This window comes from Centroberyx affinis, unplaced genomic scaffold (genome assembly GCF_046629955.1).
Source record: "Centroberyx affinis isolate AG114_WGS23_722 - 3 ecotype Tasmania unplaced genomic scaffold, CSIRO-AGI_Caff_v1 ptg000532l_1, whole genome shotgun sequence".
Lineage (NCBI taxonomy): Eukaryota > Metazoa > Chordata > Actinopteri > Beryciformes > Berycidae > Centroberyx > Centroberyx affinis.
Window position 1 is genome coordinate 150,001 of NW_027279180.1, and position 13,559 is coordinate 163,559.

The 13,559-nt window shown below is 40.4% G+C and overlaps 1 protein-coding gene across 1 annotated transcript; it reads left to right on the forward strand.

Annotated features, from left to right (window-relative positions):
- The first annotated feature begins 2,180 nt into the window (after positions 1-2,180).
- On the forward strand, positions 2,181-5,187 carry uncx (UNC homeobox). The gene is made up of 3 exons (XM_071517873.1): positions 2,181-2,439; positions 2,955-3,130; positions 4,105-5,187. The coding sequence occupies exons 1-3, from the start codon at positions 2,181-2,183 to the stop codon at positions 5,185-5,187; spliced, it is 1,518 nt and encodes a 505-aa protein (XP_071373974.1).
- The last annotated feature ends 8,372 nt before the right edge of the window (positions 5,188-13,559 follow it).

Genomic DNA, 13,559 nt, shown 5'->3' on the forward strand with positions numbered 1-13,559 from the left:
TGGATCATCAATACATAAACGCAATACAGAGGATGTATCCTGAGACTCTGATATATGGCAACACGCGTGTCACATAACTCCCAGTGAGGCAGATGCATTTTGTTTGTGTTTTTTTTTTTTCTTCTTCTGAACTGCTGCCATATAGGGCCAGTTATAGAAAGGAAACAAGGCAGGGCAACAGCGCGACTGAATGCTGGCCTTGTTCGTCTTATTATCGGGTTAATTAAAGCTAGAATCTGACAATGTCACCCGGTTGTAGAAAAACGGATTTAAATGCAGTGTCTCTGGAGACTGTGTCAAGGGCTGCTTTTCATTGAGCTCCTGTGTGCGCGTGTGATTTGGGGACAGCCTATATGCTTGGAATCGACGAAAAGCAATTATTGAATTTTAGATGTTCAAAAAGAAATGAATGGGTGGAATTATTCATAAGATCTTGTCCAGTGTGTTAAAAAAAAAAAAAAAAGTTAAAATACAAAGAGGGAAAGCTTCAAAGACAACCCCAATGCTGCTAAAAGGGAAGATGGATAAATAGGCAAGATCATTTCTAAGGAGTTCATTAAAATGTAGGGCTACACATTGAAATACTGAGGGTTGTTATTTGGGCTTGGGGGTCAAGTGACGAGCGGATTATATACTTCCTCATAATAATATTAATTAAACAATTTGCATGCTAATAGGGTAACAATTATCGCAGCTTCTGTTGAGAGATTCAGGTTATTACAACATGCCAATCCGGGTGCCAAGGGTCAGGGAATGAGTGGGGTGCGAAATTTCAACTCTGATTAACATTATGACAGCGCCAGACATGGGATAAATAAAGTCGAATTAATTATTTGAAAACCTAATGAGGAGATGGGATTTAGGCTCGTCACATATTTAGTGCACGAGTTGCACAAGTGGAGAAAGCTTCCAATTTTTTTTTCCTCCCCCTCATCATTAACCAGGAAATGTTATGAATGTCTATAAAATACATCCCGCAACAGACATTATAGCCCCCATGGAAATAGGCAATTAGTTAATTCTATTCTATTCTATTCTATTCTATTCTATTCTATTCTATTCTATTCTATTCTATTCTGTACCAACAGTTGCCCAAATCCTTGTTCTTTTACTAGTATACTCTTATTTGGCCATATTGTATCTCGGTCATAATACATCTTGATATATGGCTTTGTATACATAATGGAGCCTTCGCCTTATAACAGCTGTACAATATTCTAGTAGTTTCACCTTTCACCTTGATGCCTTTATCAATTCCTCAGTTGCCCTTTAAATATAGCCAATATTTCAATAATTGCAAATAACGTCATTCGCGCCCTGTGTGCTTTAGTTCTAGTATTAGTAAATTTGCAGTAAAAGCCTATATAGCCTGGTGATAAAGGTGTAACCTACATTCAACTGCTGACCCAAAACTATACCAAAACTATGGGGTATCTTAACTCAGTGGTTGCCAAAGTGGGGTTCAGGGACCAGCAGGGGTCCTAAACAGGGTTCCAGTGGGTCCACATGAAATAACAGGAATAGTGTAGCCTAATTTCACCATTATTTCATTCACTTGAAGTTACAGCACAAAGACAGAATGCATAAGGATGAATGTTTTGATCAGAGGTCTCACTGTCCCCGCTGTTATTTCCACATGAAATTCTGTGCCAAGTCATATCTAACAACACAAAAAATCGCCTTAGACTGCGTTAATTTGGACAAAATATTATCAAATGGTTGGCCCGTGGTCTAAAGCGGGTCTATTTGCGGGTCCTTCAGATGAACAAAAAGTCTGGGAACCCCTGGCCTAACCTATCCGCCTATAGCCCCTTTTCCCCGGGTTTCAGTGAACCCTTCTTCTCGGTGGGTCCCCCGTGTAGTTGCAATGTAGTTCTTATCAAAGCCCTCCTGTCTTGTTGTGACAGCTCTGATATTGTTTATTGAGGTGGATGTCAGCTTTAATTAGCAATCGATACGGAGAGCGTTTGCAGAGCGCGTCTCTGACGTCAGAGTCCATTACCGCTTCTCATTGGGTCTCATATTCCCAGAGCCAGGGCTAATTATTGGGAGGTTCATGTGGATAAAGTACAGCTCATCCCTCCCTTCACATCATGTCCCCTACTCGTTGGCCACACTCACTGCATGCTTTTTAAATTCCCATCCCCGGCCTCCAGACGTCGTTTCCTTTTGCCTGCGGGATGATGGACAGCAGGATACTGGATCCACCTCACGCCCAGTTCGGAGGCTCTCTCGGTGGGATGGTGGGCTTCCCGTACCATCTGAGCCACCATCACGTTTACGAATTAGCCGGTCATCAACTTCAATCTGCGACCGCGGTTCCTTTTTCAATAGACGGATTACTTAATGGTTCCTGCACGGCTTCAGTGGTTAATTCCAACCCCCTCTTGTCTTCGGGCTGCGGGATGAATGGAGATAATCAGCAGTATAAACTGACAGGTAAGCCAAATTATACTACACAATAACCTATTCTCAAGGTTGGCTGGCTGTTCAAAGACAAAAAACAAACAAAGACGCGATAGGATATTGGGATATATAGGCTAACATATCCTCTTCGTGGCGTTTTTAAGGGCAAGCCAAGCCATAGAGAAGCAAAGGACTATTCTTCGCCTCCCACTTCATTTCCATCATCGAAAGCTGAAGATGCAGCCGAGCAATAACAATGTTCCTGTCAGTCAGTAAATGTTAGAGCAAGGAAACGCGTGTGTTAACATCTGAAACATTCATCTTATTTCTAGCAGACTCTTTGCGTCAGGTTTGACAGGAATAATGGCTGTGCATTATTGCTAAATGTAAAATGCAACCACTCCTGTATCTGTTCAACTCTGAAACTTGCACAGTAATTTTCTGTAGTAAAGAAAAACGAATCTTGTTAAAATAATGTCAACATATGGTGCTATTTTAATCATCTGTCCTTTGTTTACATTTACTCTCCATTTCCATCCTCATGTCAGACTCGGGGGACCCAGACAAAGATAGTCCTGGTTGCAAGAGAAGAAGAACTCGCACAAATTTCACTGGTTGGCAGCTGGAGGAATTAGAAAAGGCTTTTAATGAGAGCCACTATCCCGACGTGTTCATGAGGGAGGCACTGGCTCTGCGATTGGACTTGATAGAATCAAGGGTTCAGGTAAATATGCGTTTTCTTTTTTTGTATTTTATAGCTTGTATTTATATCTTAATTCCTTTGTTTATTATGCTAACAAAGAGGTGTTTCATTTTTATGGTCCAAACTGTACACATTTGTAGAGTAACATCTCATGATGGGCCAGTTTTGGGCTCATGATGTATAGGATAATAATTATTAAATAATGTAAAACACTAACTGCATAGAGGTCTATCACCTGACCTTCAGCATCTTATGTTAGTCCAAGGCGCCAGCAAATAAATCAATTTTATTACACTGCTGTTTTCCAAAAATAATGTAGCCTATATTGGAGGTTGAGATATCTGCTTTTGTCTGATGTTTTGTAACTCAAATCAGTTTCTCAGAAATCTCGACCTTCTGTGTGTCAAATACATTGACTGTCCTGGATAAACAGACTATACATGGGATAAAAATACAGTTTTACTTGCCCACAATCTCGATTCATTTTATTGCAAAAAATAAAAATGGATATAGCCTAATAAGCCCATAATAGGCCCATTTACTCCTACGCATACACAGTATATTTACGTCCATGAAGACTAATGCAACAAACTGGAAGCTGTTTGTGCTTAACAAAGTTTTAGGCAAATTGCCGAGGAAAAACTAAAAAATGTAGCAATTATTGAGATTTATTAGCCTATAAACATGAGCTCCATTCAACGTGTAAACCCAAGGCCTGTTTAATTATTACTAGTTAATATCTTAACTTTTTGTAGCCTATGAACAGATTTGCTTTAATCATAGGCCTAATAAAAGGCCTGCATGAAATAGAAACAATAACAAGAAGTAGCCCAACAATCACCTCAGTTTTTATTAAATGACCTTATGATTTATGAGGGTCGACAGTAATTGTTTGGTCTAACCTTTAAATTTTCCCTTGCAGTGTTCACAATATTTTGGGATGACAATACAGCCTCTACACGTTTTCATTTTTTTTTCTCTCTCTCTCTCTGCAGGTATGGTTTCAAAACCGCCGGGCCAAGTGGAGGAAAAAGGAGAACACAAAGAAAGGTCCTGGCCGACCTGCTCACAACTCCCACCCCACCACGTGCAGCGGGGAGCCGATGGACGCCGAGGAGATCGCGAGGAGAGAGCTGGACCGGCTGGAGAAGAAGAAGAGGAAACAGGAGCGACGGCTGCTCAAGTCCCAGAACAAACTTCTTTCCGGGGAGTTATATCACACCCCGGGGTCCGACAGCGACAGCGGGGTGTCGCACGTGACGGACAGTGACCACACCACAAGCCCGCTGTTTGAACGTGCGCCGAGAAACCAAACGCAATCGAGCTGCGACCAAACACCCCATCCTCTCCAGACCCAAAACCAGAACCAAAGACACTTGGACCGGGACGCTGGCGGATCCGAGCTGGACTCGCCCGATGCCAGCCACCGGTCGAACCTGTGCTCCGACAACAGCAGAGCCTCCGACCTCCAGAAACTCAACCCTTTTAGCGTCGAAAGCCTCCTGTCGGACTCGAGACCGAGACGCAGCCCTGCAGCCTTACCCTCCTCGCGGCCTTTGATAGGAAAGGGACACTTCTTACTCTACCCCATCACACAGCCGCTTGGATTCATTGTTCCTCAAACCGCCTTGAAGACAGCGGCGGCGGCATCGGCGGCGGCGGCGCCAAACTCTGACAGCAGCAGCACCGACCACCCGGCGGAGAGAAACCCGTCCAGTGTCCGCAGCGGCTCCACGAGCACGGGATGTAAGAGCAGCGCGCCGGACTCTCCAGACGCCACGCAAAACGACGCGTTATCAAGCATGGGTCGGGTCGGGTCGGACAGAAAGACAAGTTCACCACACTGCAGCCCGTCCAGGGCCGCGTTTCCCTCTGGCAGAAGCAGTCATAGCTCTGTCAGTGGCAGTGACTCGACTTTCCCAGACGATCCAAGTCCACAACTTAGGCCTGCTAAGCCTGTCGATGCAGACAGAAAAGAACATTTAGAAAAAGACCATCCCGAGAATCCCGAGTCTGTAATAACTAACAGTCCACCAGAAACAAAGACAGACTCTAAAGAAGATGTCGACATGGAATAAATCTCCTTGGGGTAAAAAAAAAAAGCAGAAACATATTGATATAGCGTCTAAACGACACCTTTCATTAGGCCAAAGCTTAACCAGAAACTACCACATCTTTGCATCTAATCTCTAGGGTTTTTTCCCCCCTCTCCGCTGATATTTTGATTATGGTGTGTTAGCCTATAGATCTCTCTCTCTCTCTCTCTCTCTCTCTCTCTCTCTCTCTCTCTGCGAGTGTGTGTGCGTGTGTGTGTGGGTGAGTGTGTCACGAGTGTCCAGGTCTGATATCCTATTATCATGTGTGATAACCTGTCAAAAAAATGAAAAAGACCACCAGAACCACAAAAATCCTCAAGAGTTGTAAAAAAAGGTATTATACTATTTATATATGTAAGGTTTTTCGTAAATAAATCTATTGTATACAAGCACCTCAAACCGTGTGAGACCTTAAATAGCAGCACATACAGTATAGGACTACAGTAGGAAGGGCTTTCTCAAGAAATCTCATGTTGTACTTTGTATATTGCCTTAACAAATTTATTCATCTATAAGCCCCCACTGAAATGAGGTTACGAGCCTGAGGCGAAAAGGACCCGCTCGACTCCTGCAGAGTTTTGATATGAAAGTAATTATTTTCCCGGTGGCTACTGCAGGGGGATTCAGTTTATTTTAGCTCAAAGGGGGTTATAATACATTACCGATTTCTAGTGATATGAAATCACATAAACTTCCAAGAATAATAGAATTAGCATGAAAAGGCCTGGGTGTCAAATTGAAATAGGAAAATAATAGCCCCGGCAGCTGGGAGTGTGTGTGTTTGTGCATATTGGATAGGAGATGGGGATTCGTGGGGAGGCATTTTCATGAGCTCCTTTTTTTTTTTTCCTCCACTTTGTCAGGGCCCCTTGTAGCAGGGCTATATTAAGATAGATGTTCGATGATATCCCTCATTGTTCTGTCGCTTTACATTGATGTTTCTGTGTTATCAGCCTATTGATCATGCGTCGGCTGTAATAGGACGGGCTGAGGCAAACGTGCCTATTTACAATAGCAGAACACATTTGTTCTAATAGGGTTGGTGGTCCCCAGGGAAGCCATGCAGGATCTGGGACATCTGCTCCCTTTTGCAATATTAGCAGTGTTGACCACAATATCAAGTCGACCTAAGGAGGGAATGCCGAGACTATGTGGCGTACAGCCTATAATAACCTTAAAAAAAAATCTAAAAAACAAAAACAAAAAATATATAAAATCAGTGCAGCCCTATGTGTAGAGCTGCTCACACCCTTGTTAAATATCCACAAGCCCTTTAGTGTTCTCTTTGGGTCTTGATTTGCAAATAAATTGAAAATAATCAGAGGGGTGAGCTTTACGTCTGAGCCGGTGCAAATGAATTTCTGAGCCAGTGTCCCTTTCAAAATATTTACATAATTTTCAACCCATGCAGCTGTTTGCTCTAGGAAGCAATGTCTTATTAGGTTGGTGGGGGCAGGGGCAGACACAGCCAACATGGCACAGAGTGAACATGGGGAAGATTACAGGCCTGCACAGGCTGCAGGCTGGAGCTGCAGCCAGTGTGTATGTGCTGCTCCATAGTGAGTTTATAGTGACCTTATTGTGCTTAATGGTATTTTTATCTCCTATGATAACACTATAATATTCCTATAGGGTGTTACAGTGTGTCTGTGGTGCTGAAAAAAGTGAGTTAAAAGTGGCATTATGGTATTGTTTTATCTCTTATGGCAACACTATAATATTCATATAATTTTTCCTGAAGAGACTTATAGTTTTGCTGTAATATTTGCAGCCTATGGTATCCTTATAAAATGTATAATAGGGTTACTGTAGTTTTTTTGTAGGGGCCATATAGCTACAGCATATTGCATTATGGCAATTTTGACATAATTCAAGACGAAAATGACTCAACTGATAGGATGTCAATTATATATGTATATATATATAAAACATAGAAACATAAGGTTTATTTCATAAATTGTGGGCTAACCGGGGCCAATCTGAAATAACCCTAAGATTCTTCGGTGTGTATTTTTCCATGCTACTCTTAGGCTATTTGGGACGTATGCCCAGTTCATCCATAATTCATTAGCACACTGAATAGGAGTATCGCTGGCTGCACATTGGTGGCCTTAAGGTGAAATTAGCGATTTGCTTAAGTAGTTAAGCTTTTCTTGCCTGAGAGCTGCACGCTGCATGATTCAAGACAAACTATCAATCGATATGCCCAGGCAGCCTCCAGGAGATGTGTCGTCCATGAATCATACTTTATGAATTCAATTTCTACCCGGAGAAATTTTCAATTTGAACGCCGGATCATTATGGGAGAGTGTAAATTGTTTTTGCTCTATTATGCATCGGACGCCATCATTTTTCTTTCTAATTACGGAGGTGTCAGGTCGGGCTGTCATGCAGACGCTGATTTTCAATTTAACTGATCATCATGCATTCATTTTCCCATTTGATAAATCTGCTATCTCGAAGCTTCTCCATGCCCGGAATGCTAAAAGAGAGGCACAGATTGGCAAAGTAATAGGGGCCTATATGCGGCAATAAGTGCAGATCAGGCAGCTAATTTAGCACCTCCTGGTATTTCCATTTCCATTTCTCATTTTCAACTCTCAAAGGAGGAAAAGCAGCCCAAAGGCAGAAAGCTGGTAGGCTATTCACTATCGGAGAAAGAGAGAGAAAAAAATCTACCAAAACGGCTTGTTTTCAACCACACATTTCCTAAATTAGGATATCAAGCTTAATTAAGGCTAATAGAGTTTTCTCAGTATGTGTTAGTTTTATTTAATAGAAACAAATTTGCGCAATTAATTATGGCCATGATATTAAGAGTCTCATTTGCAGCATTCCAGCTCCAGCCTTGGCTAAATCTGCGTCTGCAGGAAACCAACCTCTCTTTTTCAAGCAAAAATACTCACCAAATGTTTTAACCAACTTCGATCATAGGCATCATGTCGCTTTATTTTCTATATTATAACCAATATGTGGAAAACTAACTCGGTCAGACGAAACATAAATTGATCTCGCTTTCATTACGCGGAAAAAAGCTTGAAATTAACGTTGTAGATCTATACTGTTTACTGTTTCCTACTTTCCTAAGTTTTATTCTTATGCATTGAATTTTATGTTTTCCTAAAAGTGGACTATCTGGTAGATGCTCTGCCTATATGCCTACTGTCATAAGCATTTTGCACAAGAGGGCAATATACAAAATTGTGTTTGCCCTTTGATTACCAAGCAAGTTGTGTTTATCACCACTATGAGTTTAATAGTGGAGTTCCAGCTGTGCCTTTTGCACCATTGCTCGATCACATATATTCCCACACGCCTCTCTAGAAATAAATGAATGAATTTGCAGATAACAGTGACAGGCAAGGATTTTGCTAGTCTCATGCTCAAATCAAGTGAAATGGACAGACTGTGTTCTCGCCACAAATCCTTCTGTCTGTGTAGGCTATTCCTGTGTGTTTTGTGTTGCTCTATCCAAGAGATCTTCGGCTCTGAAGGCTCAGTTTGGATAAGAAAGAACCGTGTCCCTTTAAAAAGAAACACGACACCAGGATCTTCCATAAAATAAAATGGCACTTGACATTTGGCTTCTCCTGCAGCAACTCTGCCATGCCTTTTAGGATTATTTTACATCTCATACTCATTAATGCGCCGGTGGATTTAATCATTCTTATCTATCCAGTGCAAACCTGGGATAGGCCTTAAATTACCATGTGCATTGATTTCTGGCCGATCCTTAAAATAATTTTAATTCTTCCTGAAGTGTTTCGCGCAAAAATCCCTCTAATCAAAATTAAGGAAATAATACTTGAGCATTCACACTCGCACTTCTGATTTCTGTGTGTGGTGCTGCGAAAACCTCTGAATAAATTTCGACGTTTTCAACGTTCATTGAAAATTTACATGGTCTTTTATATGCTGAGTAAGATTCATGACTTTTTGACCTATAAAACCCATTCAAAACTTGCACATCAGTCTGAAAATAACACTGTTTTTCTTAGTTTTATACAAGATACAAGGTTTTCATACAACAGGAAACTCATACAATTTTAAAGGGATATTTCACTTAGAACATTCATTTTCAGGAATTAATCGATCAATTAACCAACATTATTGGCCAATGATTAGTCTCTTAATTTCATTTTGAAATTGTCGTCAAAAATCAGCACTCTGTCTCATGTTTTTCAAATTATAAATTTGCCTGTTTGCAATTATCAATGATGAGAGCTCGGACAAAAAAAAGGGTATCGGTGACAGATTCCTGATCCCAAAAGCAACTACTGTTGACGGTAAACTGCCCCAGAGCTTAGAGTGCATGCAAAAATATTCTAGCAAAGTGAAATATCACTTTACAACAGCACAGTAATGCCTCAAATCAAAGTTATAAGTATTCCAAAGATACCAGCCAGTTGATGTTAGCTGACTGGAAAATTAGGATAAATCAAGGCTAAAAATATCACATATCACAATGGTCATGTTGTTGCAAAACGCTGCTGTCATGTAAAGACAACACGACTCCAATGTTTAGTAAAGGTAAAGCAAAGGTTTACGATCCTTTTGTGCTGAGTAAATTCATGTCCCAAAGGCTTAGGACATCCATACAAAACGCATTGTGTAGTTTCAAAAATACATGGTATACAACTGGGAAATGACAAGTATTTATTTATTTATTTTTAAAAAGTCAAGAGGATCTTGTTTTTTCGTGATATGAGGTTTTCATCAGTATATAGATCACTGGTCCTCACACTGAAGGATAAATGGGGAATAGAGGGATAGGAGGGATTTTTCCATCACAATTAATGCTACAGTGACATGCTGTATGCCAATTTAATAAAAGTAGAGATTTTGAGCATTCCAGCATATAAGGCATTTCATAGTCTGGCTCACAAGCAGAATAGGAAATTAAACAAATTATCATGTCATTTCTTTTGTATTATTATTTTTAAATGTGCATTAGGCATGCATAGGCTAATAATAAGACAGACGATACAATATAATGGATGTCATATAGGACATACAGTATGTGTCATATGGTGTGAGAAATCTGCTGTATAGTATCTAGGAACTAAAATAAACTAAAAATTAGCTATAAGGGTTATGGAATGCAAACTGGAGAACAATGCTTCCTTTTGTGAATTGACAGAAAACAAGTGCAAACCTCTGTCCTTCTAACTTTCCTGAGAGATTGACACCTGAAATCAGTACATTCTCGATATTTCTACAGTTATGCTATTTACACATGTTCCTTTTTCAATAGATTTTGTAAATTACTCCCAGTGTTGGGGGAGGGGCAAGGGGGTTACAAAAAGGAAACTTTCCTCCAAAAGTTTCAGAACCACTGTTATAGTAAAAAATAGAACAGAACCAATAGATGACTAATATGTGTCATGGTAATCAATCAAATAGACAAAACAATCTCTAAAACAGTTAAGAAAACAGTTTCTTAACTTTGAAGTTACACAAAAGAAGTAAGAAGTCGGTGTGGTCGTGTTCTGAAGTCTTCTATAATAAGAAACATCAGTGCAATAATGCACTATTTGCTTCTGAAACACACTGAAGGTCTACAGTGAGACAGATTGTTTTTTAAATCGTCTTTCTCATTAAATTGCACGTTTCTGCATTATTTTGGCTCCATATTGTCTTGGAATGGCTGTAGGGCGGGATTAGAAATGAGACTCATCTTCCCAGTGAGAGCACTTGCATCCTCGTATGATGATGTGAGAGGTTACAGGAGTCTTTTGAAGATGGCCACACCTGTTGTTGTCCGTCTGACCTCATTATCTAAAGTGAGCTGTATTGTGTTTTGGAATTATTACAGCCTAATAATTCATAGGACAAATAAAATATTTGGAAAAGCAGATAATCTGTAGAACAAAAATGTCTTGGTAGTTTAGAGATAAGAGGGTCTTATAAGGCTTGTAGCAGAAAATCTTGCATATAAAAGTAAAGAAACAGCGCTGCTTTCTGCGGACACCCCACTGTGTTGGAGTATGAAAAGGGCAAAATCCAACCTGACAGCTCTTCCCTTCCAAAGAATCCATCTTAAGTAATGTATGAGGATGTTAGAAGCGATATGAATTGTTGTTGGAGGACGTAAAACATGGCAACAACCTTTTTTTTGACATTTTACCCCATTGCCCAAAATGCCCAGGTGTCAATATTCAGAGAGGCATCACACAGCCTTAATGCTTGGAGCATAAACAAGTATTTAATGCTCTGCACATACAGCTACAGTGATCAATAATTTTGAGGAATTTCTCCTGACAACATTTGTTTTTAACTTCAAATTGTCTGATAACTATCAGATTTGGTGCTATTTATCTCGATTACACCTGTGCATCAAGCTAAACTCCAATGTGAATTTGTTAGTTTGAAACATCAGGCCACATCTCAGTACTTACTGAAATTAAAAATGAAAAACAATGACCAAATAAACAAACACAAACTGAAATGTAATTATCGGCGCGATGAGTGTAGTAGCCCTTGCTTATATTTCAAGTTGCCCTGTATAGTATAGGAGTAGTTATGTGCATGGAGTATAATATGCAGCCTGTAAGCTGTAGGTTAAGGCAGAAAATGAACCATTTTAACAAAAATTGATGACACTTGGCCTATTTCATGGAAAAATGATTGCATTAGTGCTACAAGTTGTAATACAATGCCATTTCGATTAAAATTTTCAATTTTACGGTATAAGAGTAGTTATTGCCAGAGAGCTCGTATTATGACAAACCATGATACTGTTTATACATCAATCATGTAATTCATGAAAAAAATATAGTGCACAAAATTCCGCATTTATCGAAATGTTGATACTGTGTCAAAGTTTCAATACAAAATTATGTGAAAAAGTATGGCAATATACTTTATCAATTATCCACTACTTTGGTGCCCTAGTTATGCAAGAATATGGTCAAAATAATTTACAGTCAAATCTCTGGTTTCCATTTGGCTATCCAATTTCTTACCTGTGTAGGCTAATTGGCAGACTATTGCCCATGTGGAAATAAAGTATTTATAGCCTTCAAATATCCTTTGGAAGTCACAAGGCCTATTCAGTTAGGCTATAATCCATAGCTAATTCGAAGAAAACGTCAATATTCCTGGTACAAACAGCTCTTCCGTCAACAATTCATACTATTGTTTGATTTAGTTAAATGTATATTTTCTATTACATCACTAATTATGTGTCAAAATGCATCAGAAGATGTATGTATACACCTTTTCAACAGCATCACTACTGGATGGATCTGCAGGAAATAACCCATGCAACTGTGATACCAACAATGACAGTGGAATGTGTGTGCAAGAACCTGCAAGAACCTGCCAAAAGACAAAATACTTGGTGAAAGAGTCAGTGGTACATTGCACAGGAACAACTCGTAGTGAGATGCAAGAAGGGCCAGATCTTGAGTCAGCCCACGGACTCCAGAACCTCCATGTCCTACTGGCTCCAGCCCCAAGCAGAGTAACACAACGGAGGTGGAGTGGTGTGACATCCAGTTAGAAAAGAGGAGTGTCTCTAGTTTAACAAGGCTGTAGAAAGAATGTTTGAGGTAACAGAGAAGGGTGACATAGAGAGAAGACTCTAAGCAATGACAGCCTTGCTGGCAAAAGGTTTGGTATAAAGGAGTGACTGACCTCAACCTCTATGTGATAAACAATGGCCCAGATTAGCCAGTTCAGGCAGAGGCTCAGGCCCTTGAAAGAGGCCCTGAGCTTCAAGGAGTTCAAGGAGGCAAGGAGTTCAAGACGTTCAAGAGGAGGCAAGAGAGGAAGTGAGGGGCACATTGGCAGAGCTTCATTTCATTGCTGAGGAAGAATTGTTTCACAATTTTCAGGGCAGAATGGCACTGGAGGTTAGGGACAGAGAAGACCAGAATACGGGTTGCTCTCCCCTTTGTCCAACAGTGAAAGTTTGAGAAAAGAGTGTCTGGCTTTCCAAGGAGGAGTTCTCAAGAAAAATCTCACTGCTCAGCAGCAAAGGAAACATATATTTTAGTACCATTACCCTTTGCTGAACAGAATACCTCCAGTGGAACTCCTACCATGACATTTCAGTGCAGAAGGGTGGAATCCGAGAGGTCAAGATTGGGATTCAAATTCTGGTTTACTACAACCACTGGTTGTAGTTGGATCCTCCGGGGTCTTGGGAAGTTTATCACCTGGACACAAACAGTTTTTTTTAAACTGCATTTATCCAGGTAAAGTTGATTGAGCACAGTTGCTGTTTCCAGCAATGGCCATCTTCACATTCCCATGATTGTACTGATTCATACCTAGGAGATGCTCAGCACAGTCAAAAGCCTGCTTCTCCAATCTTTAGGCTACTGCTGCACCAACATGTACCTTACGCC

Excerpts from the sequence above, each read along its gene's own strand:
- uncx (XM_071517873.1), top strand. The coding sequence starts at position 2,181 with ATGATGGACAGCAGGATACTGGATCCACCTCACGCCCAGTTCGGAGGC. Across the intron at positions 2,440-2,954 it reads TCAGCAGTATAAACTGACAG|ACTCGGGGGACCCAGACAAA; the intron begins GTAAGCCAAATT and ends TCCTCATGTCAG. Across the intron at positions 3,131-4,104 it reads TGATAGAATCAAGGGTTCAG|GTATGGTTTCAAAACCGCCG; the intron begins GTAAATATGCGT and ends CTCTCTCTGCAG.